General features: G+C 43.1%; 1 protein-coding gene across 2 annotated transcripts in view; it reads right to left on the bottom strand.

Moving 5' to 3' along the window:
- Positions 1–24,189, bottom strand: part of KCNT1 (potassium sodium-activated channel subfamily T member 1) — a 418,934-nt gene that overhangs the window by 197,957 nt on the left and 196,788 nt on the right. For both annotated transcript variants that reach the window (XM_030207584.1, XM_030207586.1), the window contains one exon: positions 5,557–5,636. In XM_030207584.1, coding sequence (XP_030063444.1) covers positions 5,557–5,636 — 80 coding nt within the window. The remainder of the gene's footprint in view (positions 1–5,556; positions 5,637–24,189) is intronic.

The following is a 24,189-nucleotide window of genomic DNA, read 5'->3' as shown; positions in this document are numbered from 1 at the left end:
TGCACTTGGGATGCAGAAATCCAAGGGCTAAATACCTTTCTGGATGTGAAGAGACAGGAACCACCAAAAAGAAGGGAGAACCTCTGTCAATCTGAAAGCACCAGTGTGACAAAGCAGTGGAAAAGCTAATGGTGAATATGTGTATATAAAGAGATTGATACCATCGGCAAAAACCCTTTCATCTGCTTCCATCCATTACTATACTTTGTTTAACCCAACAAATATTTTATGTTTTTTTTGTTCTTTTATATATACCAATAAAACTTCATAAAACTTGCAGCACACTTATCTGTACCCAATGGGGCCCTTTTCATCTACTGGCTGCATCAGGGATATAGTGCTTTAACTGTTTGCTGCCATTATTCTTCAGGCTAGAAGCAGGTGAAAGGGTTTTTCAGATGATAGAGAGGTTCAGTATGAGCAGCCCAGAGTAAGCTTTATACAAAGAGCGTTCCATGGACTGGTCCGATAGGGTGTTGTATTTACCACAGACCTCTGAGGCTTTTCCCTTTCTTTCCCTCCTACACATGTAAGATACAAAGACTCAGTCTGACATCAATTTTTTCCACTTAAATTTAACAATTTTGTACGTGGTGTGGATTGAGGGTTAATTTGGTTGAAATGTGTATAAAGAGAGGCAATCATGAGTAGAAGGAGAGATGTAACACTATATTAGCACTTTACAGGTCTCTGGTGAGACCCAGAGATCATATCTACAAATGGACACTGAAGGTAGAGGCAATTCACAGGAGGGATATCAGAAAGGTGCATGGACCGTACAGAGGATTGAGGATGCCAAAGATGTATTCTCTAGAACAAAATATGGAAATGGGAGATATGTTATAAAAACATTCAACTATCAGGCAGGCTTCAATAAGGTATTCAAAAAGGGGATTTTCCATGGAATACAACTCTGAGGGGTCCTTTTACAAAAGCTGTAATAAAATGTGGCGTGTCTTTTAGGTGCAGGCTGGGCCACTTTTTTTTTTTACTGCAGCTGAGAAAAAAGACAAATTTTTAATGGGCCGGGAAATGGTCCTGCGCTAATATTAAAACTAGCGCATGCCTATTTGCGGCCTGAACCCTTATCGCCAGCAATTGACCTAGCAGTAAGGGCTCAGGCGGTAACCATGCAGCATGTGCCAACATGGGTGAGCTGCCGGTTACTGCCGAGAATGCCCCAAGTGGTAGAAAATAGAAATACAGAAACATAACGGCGGATAAAGGCCAAATGGCCCATCCAGTCTGCCCATCCTCAGTAACCCCTAACTCTTCCTCTTCCTAAGCAATCCTACGAGCTTATCCCATGCCTTTTTAAAGATTATTTTAAAAATTATTTTCTACTATCGGATTCGGCACACGCCAAAATTAGAATTACCACTGGGTGCACAAGCTACCCTGGTGATAGATAGTGCCAATTGGGCACATGCTATCCACACATAAGCCCTCCTGCACCTTTGTAAAAGGGCCCCTTAATGACAAGCTGAACAGCGGAAATCTGAAACAGAACATGAGGAAATCTTTTTTCATTGACAGGCTGCTGGACCCTGGAAGAGATTTCCAGTGAAGGGTATTTTAGCTGTAGCAGTGGTGGAATTCAATCACGCATGTGATAGTCACAATAGGGCATTACATTAGATTCATGAGCACTTTTGGACTGAACGTGGATGCATTCATTCAATGCTAAATAAACATGACCTCTGAAATGTGTTAATACCAAGCACTGTATGTGCTCAACACAATCCATTTCGGTGTGTCAAATAATTAACAGCAGGTGAAAACATAAAAAACTAAACAAGCATTCTAATTAAAAAAACAAAACTGACAGAATAGAACTTCATCAAGCAATCTATAGGACCATACCATTAGACTAATGATCAGATTTTAACTTGTTACACATAAACCCCTAGATTCTATATATGGCATGCTGAGTGACACGCGTAAACTTGTGCGTGCGGCCAATTTACATGCGCTACTAAAGTAACAAGCCAGTTAGACTTGATAATTGGTCAATGATGACCAATTATCAACACTAATTGGGCATATCAGGAGTTTACACGCACTTCTTTTTAGGCATTTTCTAAAAGGAGGCATGCGTCAATTCCCATGCACGCAGCCAAAAAGGGGGACATGGTCATGGGAGGAGTGTGGGTATGTGAAAACCATTAATCACATCTACATGCAAGGTTATAAAATTTGGGGAAGCCCATGTTTCTGCAAATGCCTGTGTCAGGGGTCTGCTTACATTTAAAAAATACGCAATCCCCTGGATTCTATATATGACGACTAGAATGACATATGCAAATTGGCACACATAGCTTAATTTGTACACAGAACTTAATTGGGTTACAAGTGAATTGGTGCCAATAATTGGATGCTAACAAGCAATTATCGGTACTAATTAGCATTAATTAAAATTTTTGCGCATAGCTTGCTAAGCATGTTCTATAAAGAAATGCACATAAATTGGACTGTGTGGATCTCAAAAGAGGGCATAGCCATGGGATGGGCGGGTCATGGGCATTCCTACAAGTTACGTGCAGTGTTACAGAATATGCCCGATCTGTGCTTAAATTAGTCCTGTGCTTTCACACCAGGTTTTAGTTGGCGTAAATGGCCGCAACTAAATATAGTTGCAGGAATAGGCATTATCCTCCAAATTCTATATATCATGCCTTAATTTCTGTGTGGAAATTGAAGAGTATTCTACAACAATGCGCGTAACTTAATTGGTTAACTAGCTAATCAGCGCTGTTAATTGGATGCTAACAAGCAATTATTTGCACTAATTTGCATTAATTCAGATTTACGCGCACAACTTGCTAAGCGTATTCTGTAATGTGGTAAAGGGAATATGGTTATGAGCATGGAATGGATGGGTCGTGGGCGTTTCTAAAATCTATGTGCACTATAGGTGGGAAAATGTGGGATTCAAATGCTACAAATAAATACATAAATAAATAAATACACCTGCTCTGCACCTAAATTAGACGTCGGGATTTATACTGAGTAAAACATGGCCTAAATGGATGTGACCAAATTTGGTCGTGTGAAGAGGTGCTCGGCATATTCTATATACTGCATGGAAATTTAAGCCTAGTCTATGAAATTTAGGCGTGCTGTAGAGCATACGCCTAGGCATATTTTTTACCACACAGATTTTTCAGACACCATACACAGAATCTAGCCCTATGCGTATTCTATAAACTATGCCTAACTTTAGGCGAGGTTTATAAAATAGCACTAAATAAAGTTTTTATTGGCACCAATGTTTTAGGCGCCATATGTAGAATCTAGTCCAATATGCCTAAATGTAGATGCCGGCCAATAGAATTGTCTTTCTTGTTTTAGACGCATTTCATGTGATTGCAAACAGGTGTACATGACATTTTCAGATAGCCATGATTTATACGTGGAGATCCACACCATACAGAGATTTCATGGGGGGTTGTGGAGCATATGTATTCCCCATTTTACACACAGAATACATGTGTATTTGACAAAAAAATTCCCCATTGGGGTTTTGCACAGCTCGGAAGCATGCATAGATGTTTAAAAAGTGCTCGTTTTGGCCTGGAATTTTACACGAGGGATTAAGAGAGTTGTTCTCCTTAGTCACCCACTGTTTATTTCCACCTCCAAAATTCTAATTGTGGCCTCACTACTGAATCATTGTGAAATGAGGTAGCTACATGTAAAAGTGGCATCACTTCCACTAGGAAACTGCTGGGCTCATGCTGCTCATTTTAACCCACTACATGTGTCAGCAAATACATGTCCACCCCAGAGGTATTTTTCAAAAGGCTCTTTTGTCAGCATCGCCTTTCCTACAATACTGTTGGAATTCAGTATGTCCCACCCAGTGGCTGCCCTACCATTAGGCCAACTGAGGTGGGGGCCTCAGGAAGCACTGATTATGGAGCGTCATCTTTCCCCCTTCCTTCCTCAACTTCCTTCCATAGCCAATCTTCTTTTTTTGTTTTTCAAAAGTTGGCAGTGGCAGTGATCCCTATACGCTGCCCTGCCACCAGCACCGCCATCTCCCCTCTGATATAACTTCCCCTTTCCTTGGAGTTGGACTGCAGTACAGAGGAGATGTCGGTACCGGCGGCAGGGCAGCGTATGGGGATTGTTGCTGCCTCCGACTTTTGAAAACAGCAACAAAAGAAGGTAGGCTCGGGGAGGGGGGGGGGGGGGAGAGATGCTAGACCGCAACTGGGGTGGGTGGGAAGGAGTTGGCAGAGAGTGTGGAAACATGTTAGACTGGGGGAGGGGGTGTGATTCTAGGGGGCCAGGTGGCCATTTCATCCCTGCCTCAGGCAGCAGGTTGCCTTGGGCCACCCCTGTTCCCACCTGAACATCTCCATGTTCATGGGTTCACAATATATCATCAAAACACTTTCTCACTTCCAAATGCATAGGACAGCAAAAGAGTGACAAAAGAGATTGAAAGAACACATTAAATAATTTAGTTATCAAGTTGCAGCCTGCGGTAATGCAAATTTTCACACATTATACATGAATAAGAAATAATGGAACCTGTGTTAACATGCACTGCACAGAAAATCTTTGCATTCTGCATGACCCTGAGAAAGTTAACTTGAGGTATAGTGAACTGTGTCAGAACACAGCAGAATGCAAATATTCTTCAGGCACTGAGCTAGTCCTTGGTATGAAAATGAACTGCTCTGCAACAGTAGCATTTCTCATTACAGCAATGGCAAGGGAAGAGCTGAGTGGAAATTATTCCTGTCCAGTGACGTAGGCACAGGTGGGCCTGGGTGGGCCAGGGCCCATCCACTTAGGGTTCAGGCCCACCCAACAGTAACATACATTTAACAGTAGCTGGTGGGGATCCCAAGTTCTGTCAGCTGAAGTCTTCCCCCTGATGGTAATGAAAACGCTACTCTCCATGATACCGACACCTGCGAATGTTTAGTTTTCAGTGCATGCCTGCTGGAGACTGCCAAGGTAAAAAGAAGCGTTTTCCCACCAGCTGAGATATTTTTTGAGTGGTTGTTGGGAGGGGGGGGGGGGGGGGGGGGAGAACACTTGGTGCCCACCCACTTTTTGCCTAGGTCCACCTAAAATCTGTTGTCTGGCTACACCCCTGTCCCTGTCTTTTCATCGCCATGGCTTCTGGGGTACTCTGAGTAGGTCAGAGTAGGGAGGTGTTTGGAGACTGGGGGTGAAGCTTAATAGAGGACACTTTTTTTTTTAATATTTAGGTGCTAGACAAGGGGAAATAGCCTGGTGACATTTGCTTTATACGTGACACTTTGCTAAATACTTGTGTTCCCCAGGTTAGCAAATCTCACAGAATTGTTAAAAACAACTTTAAAATGACACTTTCAGCACCATTTTACTGAAGCTTAGCAAAGAGGCCTCTGAGTTAGCCAGCCATCCTCCATGGAGTCATGCACTAACCTACAGACATCAGACTGAAGCATGCAAAATAAATGGCTCAGGTTCCTCTTGTTACAAAGGTGAAAACACAAGAACTTTCAATCACACAGAATGCGTGACTGCAAGCAGCACCTGAGCTTCAATACTTACTTGATCTTTGGTTTTTGATGAAAAAAAGCTTGAGTCGTTCTTTAAAGGTGTTCTCGTTTACATAGAATTCTACTTGTACCCTAGAAAAGCAAAAAATATATAAGCTTAAGATGGTTTACTCTTCATAAATCACTATAAAGAACACAGTGGATGTTTATTTTCTTAGTTTTCAAACTGTACATCACTGTTCCCCAGCTCATTTCCTACAAAATTTCTCCATACCAGTTGGCAGAAGACAGAGAACACATTTTGCTCCATCTCAACAAGTGTCAACAAGACCATGTGCCTTTCTGGATAAGGGAGGCCCCAGTGACACGCAAAATTAAATGCATTCATTTGCATCTATCAAGAAGGTATGTGTGTATGTTCTCCATGCAGAGAATTAGGTAGACATCTATATTCAAAGATTTGTGAACACCTCATATGTAGGCACTGAGGCTAAGTGCTTATTTTTAGTCAATTTTAGGAAGTTTTGGGCCGAAATAGGCACTGAACTCTAGGATCTTAAAACTGAGGCTTCTATGTTCAGGCCAGTTATTAATTCTCCTAAATTAGGTACCCAGAGCTGGACATAAGTGCTGAGCCCCTGTCCCTGGCTGCCATCCCTGTCTATTTTTGTAGACAACTAAATCCAAACACCCAAGCAGATGCTCTGTTGGTGAGGAGGAGGAGGAGAAGATCATTTGGGCAGATCCAAATATTTACGCCCTAATTCTGTAATCTAGTGCACCCAATTTTACTCATACCCCCGAATTCTATAAAAGTCGCTACAAGTTGCACACGCAAATGTAGGCATGTGCCCAATCTGCAAGTGCAATTTAATTGAGCAAGCTAATTAGTGCCAATTGGCTTGTTAACAAGCAATTATTGGCACTAATTAGATCTAATTGGAATATACGTGTGTAAACTTAGGCGCGGGGGTCTGTGCTTAATTTTTATGTGCAGGTTTAAAAAGGGGGCGTGGAAATGGGAGGGTCATAGGTGGAACGGAAGCATTCCTAAAATTAACATGTATAGTTATAGAATAAGGGAGAATGGTGCCTAATTTAGGCATGAAGATTTGCATGTTTCAATGGCCACGCCTAAAGTTAGATGCGATTCCTGTGCGTAAACGCTATTCTATAAACAGCACCTAACTTTAAGTGTGGCTTATAGAATAGTGCCTTTTTTGGTACCATATATGGAATTCACCCCTTAGCGTGCAAAATTGCATGCACAAGTTATCCCCCGGATTCTATATAGTGCACCTAGAGATCCGTGCTAAAATCCAAGCGAATTCTGTAACAACGCGCCTAACTTAAATTGGCTTAACAAGCTAATCAGTGCTGATAACAGCACTCACAAGCAATAATTTATTCTTCCAAATTCTTACTCAGGAACTTTCATGTATTACCATAATTTATTCTTCCTTAACATATATATGCACATGATATATATCTATACCATGATCTGTTCACGTATGTTATGTTACATGTATGTTACCATGTATGTATGCAACTTAACACATTACCATTTGTAATTCTGTTACCCGGAAATGGCAACCGCCATTACGGCAAATGTAAGCCACATTGAGCCTGCAAATTGTTGGGAAAATGAGGGATACAAATGCTACAAATAAATAAATAACGAGCACTAATTGGCAATAATTAGAATTTGCATACACAACTCGCTAAGAGTATTCTGTAATGCAGTGCGCCTAACTTCTAATGTGTACAGCCAAAAGGTGGCATGGTTATGGGTGGGGAAATGGGCATTTCATGGCCATTCCAAAATGTACGCACATAGTTATAGAATATGGCTCAGTGCGCCTACATCTATGAGCCGGGATTTAAACATGTTTTCATTAGTGTAAATGGACGTGCATAGTTTTAGGGACTCGGATATCAACTTTATGTATTCTATATACCGCACCTAAATCTAGGCACCATTTATAGAATATGCTTAGGCAAAAATGTTTTCTATGTGGATTTTTTAGGTGCCATATATAGAATCCCCCCATCCCCTGGATTCTATATAGTGCACCTAGAGATCTGCACCAAATTCCAAGCAGATTCTATAACAGCGCATGTAACTTAATTGGCTTAACAAGCTAATTAGTGTTGATAACATCACATAACAAGTAATGAGCGCTAATTGGCAATTAGAATTTATCTGCACAACTCGCTAAGCGTATTCTGTAACGAACTGCACCTAACTTCTAATGAGTGCAGACAAAAATGGGTGTGGTCATGGGTGTTTTGAAATGTATGCGTGTAGTTATAGATTATGACCATCTGTGCTGGGATTTATACCATGTTTTCATTGGAAAGGGGAAAGGGAATGGGACTTAATATACTGCCTGTCTGTGGTTTTTGCAACTATATTCAATGTGGTTTGCATAGTATATACAGGTACTTATTTTAACTAGGGTAATGGAGGGTTAAGTGACTGGTCCAGAGTCACAAGGAGCTGCAGTGGGAATTAAACCCAGTTCCCAGGATCAAAGTCCGCTGCACTAACCACTAGACAACTCCTTCACTCCATTGGTGTAAATGGAAGTGTGTAGATTTAGGCGCTATGATTGCCACCTAAGCATATTCTATATACCCCGCCTAAATCCAAGCGTGGTTTATAGAATACACTTGGGTGGAAATTTTTCTGCATGGATTTTTAGGCGCCATATATAGAATCTTCCCATATGTGTAACTTAATTGTTAAATTAGGTGCTCATTGGCATTAGCAATCAATAAATGGCTATAATTGAAGTTAATTGGGACTATTTTGCACTTACACATGTAACTGCCCTTAGTTGATATTCTGTAACCTTACTGCATAATCCTTTAGTAAACAACAGCTAGGGGTGTGGCCATTGGCATATGCAGGGAAAGGGCGTGCCCAGCACTTACATGCACAGATTACAGAATACTATCAATTGCACTCTTAACTTTCAACAGTTAGGTGCGAGCATTTACACCAACCATTGTGCTAGCATAAATGTCCACGCCTAAAGTTAGGCCCATAACTGCGCCTAACCTTAGGTGACCTTTTCAGAATTACCTCCTTAACTTTAAAGTTAGGTGTCTAGATCTTTTGAATATCACCCCCCAGTCTACCCAGTTATTCCCATCCACAAATCTAAGGACATGCAGCAAGACATGTTTATCCACTCCTACCCTGGCTGAGATAATATTTAACCATCTCTCTGACCTCATGTGCGACTTCCTACTTTCTTACCTATCTATATTTCCATCTTTGCTTATATACTTTACTATCAATTATAATGTTCTATTACGTATTGTGTTGACATTGTAAGTAGTATACTATTTTAATTCTTATTGTATTTACCATGTGGTCTTGTATTTACATGGTAAATACAAAAAGAATTAAAATAAGAAACCAGTGGCCCTTAATTTAAACACATACTTTGGTTAAGTAGTATACTATGCCATACTTTGTATTGTTATTTGAATATTTTTACTGCTGTAATTGCCTATTGCTCATGTTTGAGCTAGTCTTACTGTACACCGCCTTGAGTGAATTCCTTCAAAAAGGCAGTAAATAAATCCTAATAATAAATAAATAAATAAATATCATAGTTGCCAACTGCAGATTTTATTAAATACTGTAAAACTGGTGGCCTCAGTTCACTTTTCAGCACCCTATTAAGAACCCTGGACATAAATCATGCTCCACTGCATAAAAAAGGGGATTTCTCACCTGTCCCTAAGGAGGGCAACACATAGCAGGGTGACAGGAAACTCAAAGCAGCTGCACTAGCAGAAAGCCTCATAACATCAAAATGCTTATTGCATTCATGCTTCACTCCAATAATTTGGTCTGAATCATACATTTGGCAAAGGAGGGTTCCATTGCCAACTCACATTTTTATCATTTGGCCTTTAGTTTCAATCTCGACACCTCCTAATTTTTAGCTCCTTTCCCTGCATCCGTGGTCTCAGGTTCTTCAATGCCCGCTCCCCACTGGTGTGTATACCTCCTGTCCTTGATGACGTTTCATTCTAATAATTTTTTAATTTATATTTTACTTTGCACCGCTATGACCAATTCTGTTGCAACTGCGGTATATCAAATGATAAATAAACTATAAAGTCTCTTTTGATTTTTGAATCACCTATATGATTTCTTACATTTGTGTACAATTCTGGAATAAGATATTTTCCGAAGGATGGCCCTGCTTTTAAAAATCACCTTTGCCAAGCCCTCTCTTCAATTAAAGTAATCCTTCAGTAGGTTCAGTAAATCAGGTTGAAAAGGTGGATGTCAGTAGGTATAAGAAGTCATCACAATGTTGAACTTTGATACTTCCTCCAGAATTAAACCTATACAGTTTTTTTTTATTTTTTTATAATTTTTACATTATTCATCAAGCTTTACATCTTGAACAGAAAAGGTACTTCATCAAAGAAACAGAGAAGAAAAAAACAAATACATCCTTAATTCACAATTAAGAGTTAACAGATAAGTACACTCGAGTCCTCAGTTTTGTGATCCAAGAATTACACATGTGGAAAATAAAGAAGAATATAATATTGAGAATTATTAAACCTGACTAAACAAAGAGTTCCTATTTCAATCATAGCTCTATATTCCCTAAAGATCTCAAACTCTTCTGGTAACGAGAAATTCTGTAAATTGTGAGGATTCATAGAAAACATACTTCACTGACTGGTAACAAACTACGCACTTACAAGGGTAACGTAGGTAAAAGGTAGCTCCCAACTGAAGGACACCTGGTTTTAAGAGCAAAAATTGTCTACGTCTTCTTTGTGTTTCCTTAGAAACATCAGGAAATATACGTATTTTTAAACCCATAAATTCTTTATCTTTATTTTTGAAGAATTGTCTCATAATCCACGCTTTATCTGGAGGAAAGGCAACTGTTACCAATAATGTTGCTGGAGACACTAATTCAACAGTTGGAGCCTCTAATGCAGCGGAAACATCTAATGGTTGATCTGAAGTATTTCCAGGCATTTTAGTTGGTAAATAATATGCTTAAATTAAAGGAGGAAGAGAGTCCTCCGGCATCCCCAAAGAGTCTTTGAAATATTTTTTCAACAGTTCTCTAGGCGCAGTCATAATTGCCATAGGGAAATTTAAAAATCTCAAATTATTAGCCCTTTGGGAATTCTCCAGAGACTCAATCTTCTGTCTCATATTAATACAGTCTTTAATTAAAGTTGTTTGTGTCTCTTGTATTTTTTTCTGTAAGTTCTAGTTGATTTTTTTCCTTCTTTAATATATCCTTCCTTTCTGTTTCCGCGGCAACAACTGTTTCTTCTAATTTCTTTACTCGAGATTCTAATACTTGAACTTGAGGACATATAACTTTTCCTAGATTAACTATCAGAAGCCATAGACTGTCCAGGGTCACTTCTGGTGGTTTAACTTCTAAAAACGCTAAAGTGCTTAAAGTCTGCTGCCCTTCAGCTGAAGTACTTACAGGTTGCATTCCCGTTAATCTCAGAGGGGATCCCGCAGACAAAGATATAGATTCCTGGGCTAAAGAGGGGATAGAGTTCCCTTCCACACTCGTATCCTCCAGCAAGAATATTGTGTTCTCCCGTTGCTCCGCTGCTAAAACACATCCGGCTTGCAGAGGAGACGCCGCCGCCGCCGGGGGAGAGACGCCCAGGGGTTGCGGGGGGCGAGCACGCTGGTCGGGACTAAGAGAGATGTCATGCACTAGCGGCGTCTCGGAACTTCCACCTATTCCAGGCGTCACAAGTGTGCCATTCTCCGACCGCTGTTGAACTCCAGATCTCCGTAAAAAGGTATCTAAAGTACCCGAAACCTGAGTAGTAGATCGGCTTGGGGGAACAGCGGCAGCCGATTTCCCTCTGCGGTTCGGCATAACGAAGAAAGAGAGCAAGAATTCTCAAAGCTTGTCGAGGAGCGCGGAGATCAGCGTCAGGTTCATTCCGCCATCTTGGATCCTAAACCTATACAGTTTTAACTGTATTCTAACTTATCTAGATAAAATAACTTGTTAGCGTGGTTGCTTTATCAGCTCAGTGGGGGAAAACTTTATTGGGCTGGTGTTGTGGGTAAACAGAGGTCAGCACTATTTTAGGACTCATAGAGGGGCATAATCGAAAGGGACGCCTAAGTGAAGGGGCGTGGAAACCCGTATTATTGAAACAAGATGGACGTCCATCTTTTGTTTCGATAATACGGTCGGCGATGCCCAAATCTGGAAATTCAGGTCGACCTTAGTGATGGTCGTCCTTAGACTTGGTTGTTTCTGATTTTCGGCGATAATGGAAACCGAGGACACCCATCTCAGAAACGACCAAATCCAAGTCCTTTGGTCGTGGGAGGAGCCAGCATTCATAGTGCATTGCCCCCCCTGACATACCAGGACACCAACCGGGCACCCTAGGGGGCTCTGCAGTGGACTTCACAAATTGCTCCCAGGTGCATAGCTCCCTTACCGTGTGTGCTGAGCCCCCCCAAACCCACTACCCACAACTGTACACCACTACCATAACCCTTATGGGTGAAGGGGCACCTAGATGTGGGTACAGTGGGTTTCTGGTGGGTTTTGGAGGGCTCACATTTACCATCACAAGTGTAACAAGTGGGGGGGGGGGGGATGGGCCTGGGTCCACCTGTCTGAAGTGCACTGCACCCATTAAAACTGCTCCAGGGACCTGCATACTGCTGCAATGGACCTGAATGTGACATTTGAGGCTGGCAAAAAATATTTTTAAATAATTTTTTTTGAAGGTGGGAGGGGGTTAGTGACCAGAATAGACTTCCTGAGCCCCTACGTCTTGCCCCATCCTTGACCATCTTTAAATGTAGCTTGAAAACCCACCTCTTTAACATTGCTTTTGACTTGTAACCACATGTAACCACTCGCCTCCACCTACCCTCCTCTCCTCTTTCCTCTACACATTAATTGATTTGCTTGCTTTATTTTTGTCTATTAGATTGTAAGCTCTATGAGCAAGGACTGTCTTTCTTCTATGTTTGTGCAGCGCTGCGTACGCTTTGTAGCACTATAAAAATGCTAAATAGTAGTAGTAGTAGGTAATCCCCGATTCCCTCTGGTGGTCATCTGGTCATTCGGGCACCTTTTCATGGCTTGGTTGTAACAAAAAAAAGGACCAAGTAAAGTCGTCCAAGTGCTTGTCAGGGATGCCCTTCTTTTATCGATTATGGGTCGTGGATGCCCATGTGTTAGGCACGTCCAATTCCCGCCTTCACTGTGCCTCTGACACGTCCCCATTGGGGACGCCCAAAATTGGTTTTCGATTATGCCGATTTGGACGACCCTGGGAGAAGGACGCCCATCTTCCGATTTGTGTCAAAAGATGGCCGCCCTTCTCTTTCGAAAATAAGCCTGATAACCTGTCAACTCTCAGTAGCAGTAAATTCATACACATACAGAGAGAGAAAAACACAACGAAAAACAAAAGACTAGAACCTAAAAGCAAATCCAGCAAAGTAAGAGCATTTCTAACAGCCGCATTTGGTGCTATTGTCTTATTGTGACATGCAGTCATGTTCTCTCTTTCACTGTTACTGTGTAACCAAGGGGTCCTTTTACAAAGCGGTGGTAAGCCCAGTGCGGGCTTATCGCACGCTAATCTGGAGCTACTTCTGGCCCAACACGGGTGCCGGCGGTAGTTCCAGCTCAACTTGGGCCATTTCCCATGCTAGGAAAAATCAGCCTGTGTTTTTTTTAAATGGCGGTATCAGGCAGTGCTGCTCACTACCACTGGGTTAACATGGGAGCCCTTACCACCACCTCAATGGGTGGTGGTAAAGGCTCCTCCCTCACAACCTCGTGGTAAGAGCAATCTTACCACATGGCCGTGGCTATTTTCAGCTTTTTTTTTTGACCCGCTGTGGTAAAAAGGGCCACAGTGTGTAGCAAAAATGCCCCCTGCCACTACCGCAGGGACCTTTTTACTGTAGCTTTGTAAAAGGACTCCCCCCCCCCCCAAGTCATTTAATGCTGCATCTGGCTTCTGTGTTCTTACACTGCATACTGTCATCAGGGGTTTAATGAATTTAGAGTTATTGAGGTAATTTGGGAGCTATTAACTAATAACATACTGGAATGAAACAGTATCTTACTCCCGGCACTTGAGGAAGTGTAATCCATTCCTACAACAGCTGCTATGCATAATGTAAGATAGGCCCATAGGTTATGCTTTATCTCAAAGATGTTTTGACACAAGCCTCTTTCCCATGCTCAAGCTTGCAAAATCTATGCACATTCTCAGCACAAACTCCTGAGGACAGTAGGAGTTATAAACTAATGGGAAAATTTGGACTATCTGTCCCAAACTAAAAACTGGTTCCCATGAAGAAGATTTCTTGGCAAAAGATTTCATTTCATCAACCATAGCTTGACTATTTTCAGGTCCAGAAACAATTTTGCAATCCTTAAAGCTGATCTTTAGAGTACAAGGTCAACATTTTCCCCTAAATGGCGCCTAGATGCGTGTGCAAATGAATTGTCTAGCCTAGTGGTTAGTGCAGCGGACTTTGATCCTGGGGAATTGGGTTCGATTCCCACTGCAGCTCCTTGTGACTGTGGGCAAGTCACTTAACCCTCCATTGCCCCAGGTACAAAAAAATAAGTACCTGTATATATGTAAACCGCTTTGAATGTAGTTGCAAAATACCACAGAAAGGCGGTATATCAAGTCCCATTTCCCTTTCCCTTAACTATCAACAATTGGCTGCTAGCAACCAATTATTGAAGTTAATTTGCACTCATTAAAATTTGCACATGCATCAGGCTGTATGCTATTCTATAAGGCATAGTGCCTAACTATACTAGCGCATAAATTAAAAGGATGTGTGGCCATGGGTGTGACAGGGATGTTCTGAAAGGCTGTGTGCGTAGTTATAGAATAAGGCCTCAGCGTGTCTATCTTGGCCACCACCATTTACACCAGGTTTCAGTAGGCGTAAGTCTGGTGCCTAAACTAGGCGTGGGAATTGGCGTTAAGTACACTTCTATAAAGGGAAATGGGACTTGATATACCACCTTTCTGAGATTTTTGCAACTACAAGGTATTTGTGGCAGCAGTGCTTCAGCTGATGGGGGTCAGGGATCCTCGCCAGCCAAGATGTACAGCAGCGGCAGTGGGTGGGTGGGGAGCATAGGCGCCGACTCCGTGGGTGCTGTGGGTGCTCAAGCACCCCCAATATTTTTAAACCTGCCCTCCTTGCTTTCCTGCCGCTCAGCCAGCGCTTAAAACTAATTTTAGGTGACTGAACGGCAGTGAAAGAAGCAGAGTACATGCTCCGTCTTCACCTTTCTTCTTCCCTCTCAGCTGTGCTCCTGCCCTTGTGTAAACAGGAAATGAGGGCGTGACCACAGCTGAGAGGGAAGAAGAAAGGTGAAGACGGAGCCGGCTGTACTTTGCTTCTTTCGTTCAGTCAGGTAAAATTAGTTTTAAGAGGTAGGGCAGGGAAGAAATCGCTGAACATTGATGCTGGGCAGGGGGCAGGGGACAGGGGAGAGAGAAGAGTTGCTGAACATGGATACAGGGGAGGGCAGGGGACAGGGGAGGGAGGAGAGTTGCTGAACATGACTACAGGGGAGGGCAGGGGGCAGGGGAGAGAGGAGAGTTGCTGAACATGGATACAGGGGAGGACAGGGGAGAGTGGAGAGTTGCTGAACATGGATACAGGGGAGGGCAGGGGGCAGGGGAGAGAGAAAAGTTGCTGAACATGGATACGGGGGGGGGGGCAGGGGAGAGAGGAGAGTTGCTGAACATGGATACAGGGGAGGGCAGGGGACAGGGGAGGGAGGAGAGTTGCTGAACATGGGTGCAGGGGAGAGAGGAGAGTTGCTGAACATGGATACAGGGGAGGGCAGGGGACAGAGGAGAGTTGCTGAACATGGATACAGGGGAGGGCAGGGGAGAGAGGAGAGTTGCTGAACATGGATGCAGGGGAGGGCAGGGGAGAGAGGAGACTTGCTGAACATGGATACAGGGGAGGGCATGGGGCAGGGGAGAGAAGAGAGTTGCTGAACATGGATATAGGGGAGGGCAGGGGAGAGAGGAGACTTGCTGAACATGGATACAGGGGAGGGCATGGGGCAGGGGAGAGAGGAGACTTGCTGAACATGGATACAGGGGAGGGCAGGGGGCAGGGGAGAGAGGAGACTTGCTGAACATGGATACAGGGGAGGGCATGGGGCAGGGGAGAGAAGAGAGTTGCTGAACATGGATACAGGGGAGGGCAGGGGAGAGAGGAGACTTGCTGAACATGGATACAGGGGAGGGCATGGGGCAGGGGAGAGAGGAGACTTGCTGAACATGGATACAGGGGAGGGCATGGGGCAGGGGAGAGAGGAGACTTGCTGAACATGGATACAGGGGAGGGCATGGGGCAGGGGAGAGAGGAGACTTGCTGAACATGGATACAGGGGAGGGCAGGGGGCAGGGGAGAGAGGAGATTTGCTGAACATGGATACAGGGGAGGGCAGGGGAGTTGCTGGACATAGATGCAGGAGAGGGCAGGGGAGAGAGGAGAGTTGCTGGAAATGGATACAGGGGAGGGCAGGGGAGAGAGGAGAGTCGCTGAACATGGATGGATGGGAGGGCAGGGGAGAGATGAAAGTTGCTGTACATGGATGCAGGGGAGGGCAGGAGAAATGATGGACATGAATGGAGGGGAGGGAAGACAGGAGGAGATGCACATGGATGGAGGGGAGAGAGGGAAAATGCTGGACATGGATGGCGGGGAGGGAAGAGAGGAAGTGAGATGAACATGGATGGAGGGGCGGAGAGAAAAAAAATGGTGGACATGGATGGAGGAGAGGGAAGAGAGAGGAAGGAGTTGCATATGGATGGAGGGGCGTGAAGAAAGAGGAAGGAGAGGCATACTGACAGAGATGAGGGAAAGGGAAAAGAGGAGAAAAACTACACATGAATGGAGAAAATAGACGCCGGATGGAAAGAGGGAAGAGAGGGGGCAGATGAAGGATGGAAAGGAGAGAGAGAGGGGGCAGATACTGGATGGAAAGGGGGAAGAGAGGGGGCAGATGCTGGAAGGAAAAGGGGGAGAGAGGGGGTAGACGATGGATGGAAAGGGGGGAAAGTTAAAGATTGAGGAAAGAAGAAACAAGAGACTGGGACCAACACAATTAGAAACAGTAAACGGCCAGACCACAAAGGTAGGAAAAAATGAATTTTATTTTTAGTTTAGGATAAAGTAGTGTGGTAGCTGTGTTAATAAATACAGAAAATGGAAGTAATGTTTACTGGACTAATTTTAATACATTTTTGACTAATGTTTGGAGACCAAACCCTCCTTTCTTGTGTCAGTACAGAATACCATAACAGCAGTATACTGTCCTGTCCTGAGGAAAGAGGTTTTGGCCTTTGAAAGCTAATTGAAAAATGTATTTAGTCCACTAAATGATATTATCATATTTTACATTTTTTGTTTTATTTGTATTTGTTAACCTATAGTATAGTGATTGAAATATGTCAGTTTTTGAAATTTGCATCTCTTTATATTTGCACAGTACAGGGGGATTGAGGGGTGGGACTGTTCAGGGAAGACGTCCTGGTGTAGGTTGCAGGCAGCCTATGAGTGGCGCTGCCACTGCCCAGGTGAAGACTGCAGTAGATATAATTTTAAGGTATGGGGGGGGGGGGGGGGGGGGGGGGACGACACTGCCTGTAAAAAAAAAAAATTTCAGCACCCCCAATCATTTTGAAAAGTTGGCTCCTATGGTGGGGAGCAGCAGGGCAGCGAGGCGGCGGAGCGGGGTGCAGCTGGGTGGTGGACCAAAATGTGTCCCCCCATCTTGGACTCTGGCCCCCTCCCACTTCAAGTTCCTTTTCTAAAACATTTGAAACTTAAACACATATCTGCCGTTATAAAATTATCCCCTGCAAAGTATGCACAGACATTTACACCTGCTCTGAAGCTCACACAAATGTGCCAAATATTTTTACATGTACCTGCAAGTGTTTTATTCCATAATGCATGTAAATCCAAATGCCGCTCATTACAGCAAAAAGTATGCACAAAGGGCTAGATTCTATATATGGCGGCTGAAAAATCTATGCAGTAAAAAATATGCCTAGGCATATTCTCTAAAGTACGCCTAAATTTTATAGAATCGGCTTAAATTTTTACATGGTATATAGAATATGCCGAGTCACTCTCCATGTGACCAAATTTGGTTGCGTTCATTTGGGCCATGTTTTACTTGGCCTAAATCCAAACACCTAAATTGGGCACAAAGCAGGTGTATTCTATAATAATGAGCATAGATTTCTGAAACGCCCATGACCCACCCATTCCCCACCCATAACCATGCCCCCTTTTCAACTATACAACTTGGAATTTACGCACATCACATTACAGAATACACTTACTCCACTGTTTTCTAAGCCGTGCTAGCGGGAGCCACACGGCAATGCCATTACAGCCCATTCAATGGGCTGTGTCGGCATTAGCGCACGGCAGTCGTTAGTGCAGCATAGAAAATAGGAGGTTTAGCAAGTTGTGTGCTTAAATGTTATTTAGTGCCAATTAGTGCTGATAATTGCTGGTTTAACATCCAATTAACAGCACTTATTAGCTCATTAACCAATTAAGTTGTATGCATTGTTGTAGAATATGTTTCAATTTCCGCATGTAAATTAAGGCACAATATATAGAATTTGGAGAAAAGGGGATAATTTCATAACAGGGCTTCTAGCCAACATAGGTACCTCTATGCTGTTTTAAAAAATAGACTTCAAAAAACTATTACCAAGTGCGCACAAAGGGCAATACAAATTTATACCTGTTCCGGGGCATGTACACATACGCATTGTCACCGATATGCAGATCACAAACAACTAGTCAGTATCTTGGTGTGTCTACAAGAACCCCTTAATTCTATAAAAGTCACCAAACATTGCATGCGTCAAATTTAGTCACATAATATAATTGAATAGTGAGCTAATTAGCGACACTAACTGGCTTTTAACATTTGCACCTAAAATTTAAGCATGATCTAAAAAATAGGGTGAGAAATGGGAGGACCATGGGTGTAAAGGGATCATTCCTAAAATTAACGTGCGCTGTTATAGAACAACAGGGATATGCCTACATTTGCACCACATTTCAGTTGGTGCAAATGACCACACCCAAAGTTAGGCACAATTCCTAGGCATAAGCCTATTCTATAAACTGCACCTAATTTTAAGCAAGGCTTATAGAATACTGCTTTTTTTGGCATTGAGTTTTTGGGTGGAATATATAGACCAAAATGTGTTTTACATGCAGAAAATCTACCACCCCGAGTCTGTTAGCACAAACGTTTACCCACCTGCAACCTGAGCAATTTCATAAGCACTGTTTAACCCACAATCTGCCGGATTCTAAATATATATCCCTTAATTTCTGTGTGGAAATTCTATAGCAACGTGTGTAACTGAATTGGTTAACTAGCTAATCAGTGCCGTCCATTGGATGATAACAAGCAATTATCAGCACTAACTGACAATAAGATTTATGTGCACAACTCGCTAAGCGTATTCTCTAACGTGGTGCACGCAAGTTCTAAGTCGCATAGTTGAAAAGGGGGAGTGACCATGGGCAAGACATGGGCGTTTTGAAAATCTATGCGAGCTGTTATAGAATGCACCTGCTCTGCATCTAATTGAGGCATTGGGATTTACGCCAAAGTAAAATGTAGCATAAACGGCCACAACTAAATTTGGTCACGTGCATTAGCGCTCAGTGTATTCTATATAATGTGAGGAAATTGAAGCCTATTCTATAAAATTTAGGTGTACTTTACAGAATACACCTAAAAATCACTATGGTTCACTTATTCAGTCCTTCTTTCTGGGATTGTCCAGGTCAGCGACAATGAAACATAAAACACCCCAACATATAATAAAGACACAATCTACCGGATTCTGTATAGGTTGCCCATAAATTCGGTGTGCAAATTTGGGTGCAGATTGCAAATCCATGTGCAAACTAATTAGCTTATTAGGCTCTAACAATCAATAACTGCTGTAAACAAGCACTTTGTAGTAATTAGGAGTTATGCATAGATCAGGCCTACACCCTATTCTATAACATGCATGCCTACATTTCATAGCATGCAGCTCCATAGGGGTTGTAGGCATGGGCTGATCAGGGGCATCCCCAGAAATAAGGTGTGATGTTATAGAATACCTGTATTTGCACACCTTATTGCCATCAGTTTGGCACAGGCGTAAATCCTCGCACACAAAATTAAGAGTGAAATGCACATTAACGGGAATTTTTGAAAGAAAAGGGCGCTCAAATTGGCATAATCGAAAGCCGATTTTGGGCATCCACAACTGCTTTCCATCGCGGGGACGACCAAAGTTCATGGGGGCATGTCGGCACAGTACCGAAGACGGGACTGGGGCGTGATTAAGAGATGGGCGTCCTCGGCCAATAATGGAAAAAAGAAGGGCATCCCTGATGAGCATTTGGCAGACTTTACTTGGTCCGTTTGTTTCATGACCAAGGCTCGAACAGGTGCCCGAACTGACCAGATGACCACCGGAGGGAATTGGGGATGACCTCCCCTGACTCCCCCAGTGGTCACTAACCCCCTACCACCCTCAAAAAAACAACTTTAAAAACTTTTTTTGCCAGCCTGAAATGTCATATTCAGGTCCATCGCAGCAGTATGCAGGTCCCTGATAAGGGAGGTATGTGTGTGTCAGCGGAGGCATAGCGAAGGCGTGGATGTCCTTCTTTCAAACATTTTGGACGTCCTGAATTCCCCCCCCCCCCCACACACACACACAAACAGCCATATTTCAAGGGAGTGGAGTGGAGGAGTGGCCCAGTGGTTAGAGTACTGGTCTTGCAATCCAGAGGTAGCCAGTTCAAATCCCACTGCTGCTACTTGTGATCCAAAATCCAAATAAATAAAAGGGGTGTCAGAGGCATAGCAGGCATGGATGTCCTTCTTACAGAAACATCCACATTTTGGACGTCCTCAACTGCCATCACAGAGACGGAGGCATAGCAAAGGACGTCCTCAACTGCCGTTACAGGGACGGAGGCATAGCGAAGGACGTCCTTCACCCATACTCTAAAAAAAAAAAAAAAGACGTCCCTGACGAGCTCTTGGACGTTTTCACTTGGACTTGTATTTTTCTAAGGTTGTAGATGGCTATTATACACGCAGCTTGTCTGCATGTATGAAGCCTTCTTTGGTATGTGCAGAGCAGCCACGCATAATGCTTGGCTGCTCTGCACTGGCTTCTCCTCCTTAGGAAGGAAATCATGTGCAAATGAGCAGCTCATTTGCATGCGATTTCCTTCATGCATGCCCGTTCCTTTCCGAATCGCTAAGGGATCGGTAATAGAAGGGCTTTTTCCGTTCAGTTAGTGCATCAGTTAGTCCACTGCAGTGCCCCCTAGGGTGCCCGGTTGGTGTCTTGGCATGTCAGGGGGACCAGTGCATTACGAATGCTGGCTCCTCCCATGACCAAATGGCTTGGATTTGGTTCTTTTTGAGATGGGCGTCCTCGGTTTCCATTATGGCCGAAAACCGGAGACGACCATCTCTAAGGTCGACCATCTCTAAAGTCGACCTAAATGTTGAAATTTGGGCATCCCCGACCGTATTATCGAAACGAAAGATGGACGCCCATCTTGTTTCGATAATACGGGTTTCCCCGCCCCTTCGCCGGGACGTCCTTAGAGATGGGCGTCCTTAGAGATGGTTGTCCCCGTTGGATTATGCCTCTCCAAGTGCCCCTTTTACAAAGCCGCACTAGCGAATCCCGGCCAGCAAGTGATAGGAAGCCCGTAGGAACTGAATGGGCTTCCTCTCATTTGCTGCGCAAAAAGTTGCTAGCATGGCTTTGTAAAGAAAAAAAAAAGCCCTTAGCTAGTATTCTGTAAAGATCATTTTATGCAGAGCACCCTTTACAGAATACTAGCTTAGTGCTCATCATTTCAGCACCTATCTTTGGGTGTCATTTACAGAATCTAGCTCAGTATACACAAGCCATAGAATGAGATAATTAAAATACCAGACAGTAACACAATGCAGCCATTTAACAAGTTAGCAACAGAAAAAACAGCAAGAACATAAGTGAGTTCTACTTTCAACTAAACAGTAGAACCATTTGATAGGGAAGCAACTGAAATCTAGATGCTGTAAATCTGCTAATAGGAATACTATGCTACTAATTTGCTATTAAGGAGCTCTCTTCAGCCCTGTTCCAGTTGGTGAGACATTCTTTGATATCATAAAATAATTTAGCAAAAACCTCCCCGATGCCCCTTCCAGCACATCGCTAATATTTTCTGTATTCTTCAAGGCAGTGGCACAAAATTACAGTACAACTATTTTTAATAGTGGTTACAAGTGTCACTACAGTATCTTGGTCTGCAGAAAGCTGAGGTGCTGGAAAGAATATTGCAGTTCTTGATTTTAATTCATTGTAACACCACATAAACCCATCTAAAGTTAATGAGACAGATGAAATGAACATAAGCTCATATTCACATCTGTAAGTAAATTAGACAAACTGCAAAGGTTGACCTTTTCGAATCTGTGCATGTCTGGTCTCTGCACAGCTGCCAGGAAAGGAAGCTATACAATCATTTGAAGCATAAAGGACTAGATTCTATATAGCAGTGTTTCTCAAGTCCAGTCCTGGAGTACCCCTTGCCAGTCAGGTTTTCAGGATATCCACAATGAACTTGATTTGTATATACTGTCTCCATTATATGCAAATCTCTTTCATGCATATTCATTGTGGATATCCTGAAAACCTGACTGGCAAGGGGTACTCCAGGACTGGACTTGAGAAACACTGCTATATATCATGCCTAAAAATTTGGGGCCAAAATGAAATTCGCCTAAGCACATTCTACTTTACTTTAGGCGTACTTTATAGAATAAGCCTAAATTTCCATGCGGTATATAGAATAAGCCAAGCGGCCATAATAATGCCTAACTCCATGTGTGGCCATTTACACCAAGTAAAACTTGGTGTAAATACTGGCGCCTAAGTTAGGCGCAGAGCAGGTGTATTCTATAACCCTGAGCGTAGTTTTCCAGAAGGCCCACGACCCACCCATTTCACACCTATAGCCATGCCCCCTTTTCAACAGCACACATTAGAATTTACACACAACACTTTGCATAATACACTTAGTCGGTAGTGTGCGTAAATTCTAATTAATACCAATTAGTGCTGATAATTGCTTGTTACCATCCAATCATCAGTGCTAATTAGCTTGTTAACCAATTGAGTTATGCACATTGTTATGGAATACTAGTGGAACCATGTCCGTTTCCTCAACAATGAAACGGGCCCTAAGAAGGCTATTATGTAAGCTTTTTTTTCTCTCTCCCCTGCCCTCCACTCCATGTCCAGCAATTCTTCCCTCCCCGCCCCTCCATGTCCAGTGATTCTCCTCTTCCCTGACCTCCCCTCAGTGTCCCGCGATTCTCTCCTCTACTGTCCTCCCATCCCATCCATGTCCATCAATTCTCCTCTGCTCTGCCCTCCCCTTCCCTTCCTCCCTCTCTCCCCTCGATGTCCCGCGATTCTCTCCTCCCCTCAATTTGTACCTGAATATACTCTGGCTGGCTGCCTGGCGCTGGCTTCCGTTCTGTTCGTAACATCCCTCCTGACATCAGCTCGCCTCCAGCGTTCCCTTTCCTCTCACTGTTCTGCCCTCTGACGTCATTATGTCTTGACGTGAGGGCGGGACAGTGAGGGGGAATGGAACGCTGGAGGCTGGCTGATGTCAGGAGATATTACGAACCCAGGCAGCCAGACATGGGTTGGTAATGTTGGAGGTGCAAATTATTATATAGGATGCTTCAATTTCCACACAGAAATCCCGGCGCAATGTATAGAATCCGAGGGAAAATAATTATTTGTATATTAGTTGGGGCTTTTTTCCCCCAAAACATACATGACCCAGTAGTGAAGAAATGCCTCTGACTGCACGTCTACAATATTCCAAGCTTAAAATGGTCTGTGCGCATTCAAAGCTCATTTATACAAGCCAGGAATCATTGCAACTAAACGGGTTAAGATAAGTATCGTAAGCCACTACTCTGGGTACTTCAGTTCAGTCTATAGGCATGGATCTACAGTCTTGATTTCCTTAAGAAGTACCACTCTGCATCTGTCATGAGATAAACCCAACACACTCCGCCTGTCCCCCTAGGCAAGAAGCTCTATGGTCACCTTAGTCTTAGTGACTCATTCATTATGGGGCCCACACTGCTATCAGTGGAACTATTAGATTGTAAGCTCTTTGAGCAGGGACTGTCTTTCTTCTATGTTTGTGCAGCGCTGCGTATGCCTTGTAGCGCTATAGAAATGCTAAATAGTAGTAGTAGTAGTAGTAGTAGTAACTCCTGGTGACGTGCACCTTTTCTTTCAGTGGACAGCAAGCAAACTTCCAAGTGGCTCACGTCAGCTACCATGTTACACATTCAGGATTTTTAAATCTGTGATCCTGCAAAGCGTTCATAAGCAACTCATAAACCAAAATTCAGACGCCAGAATCCTAAAGGCCTTATTTAATAAAGATTTTTTTTCATAGGTACAGAATTAATGAAGTGCTTTTTTTATTTTTTTTTAATTGGGTCTGAATCATTTTTTTATGTGTTTTGATGCA

This window comes from Microcaecilia unicolor, chromosome 6, assembly GCF_901765095.1.
Source record: "Microcaecilia unicolor chromosome 6, aMicUni1.1, whole genome shotgun sequence".
Classification (NCBI taxonomy): domain Eukaryota; kingdom Metazoa; phylum Chordata; class Amphibia; order Gymnophiona; family Siphonopidae; genus Microcaecilia; species Microcaecilia unicolor.
Note: the sequence above shows the minus strand (reverse complement) of the source record. Positions and strands in the feature narration are given on the sequence as shown.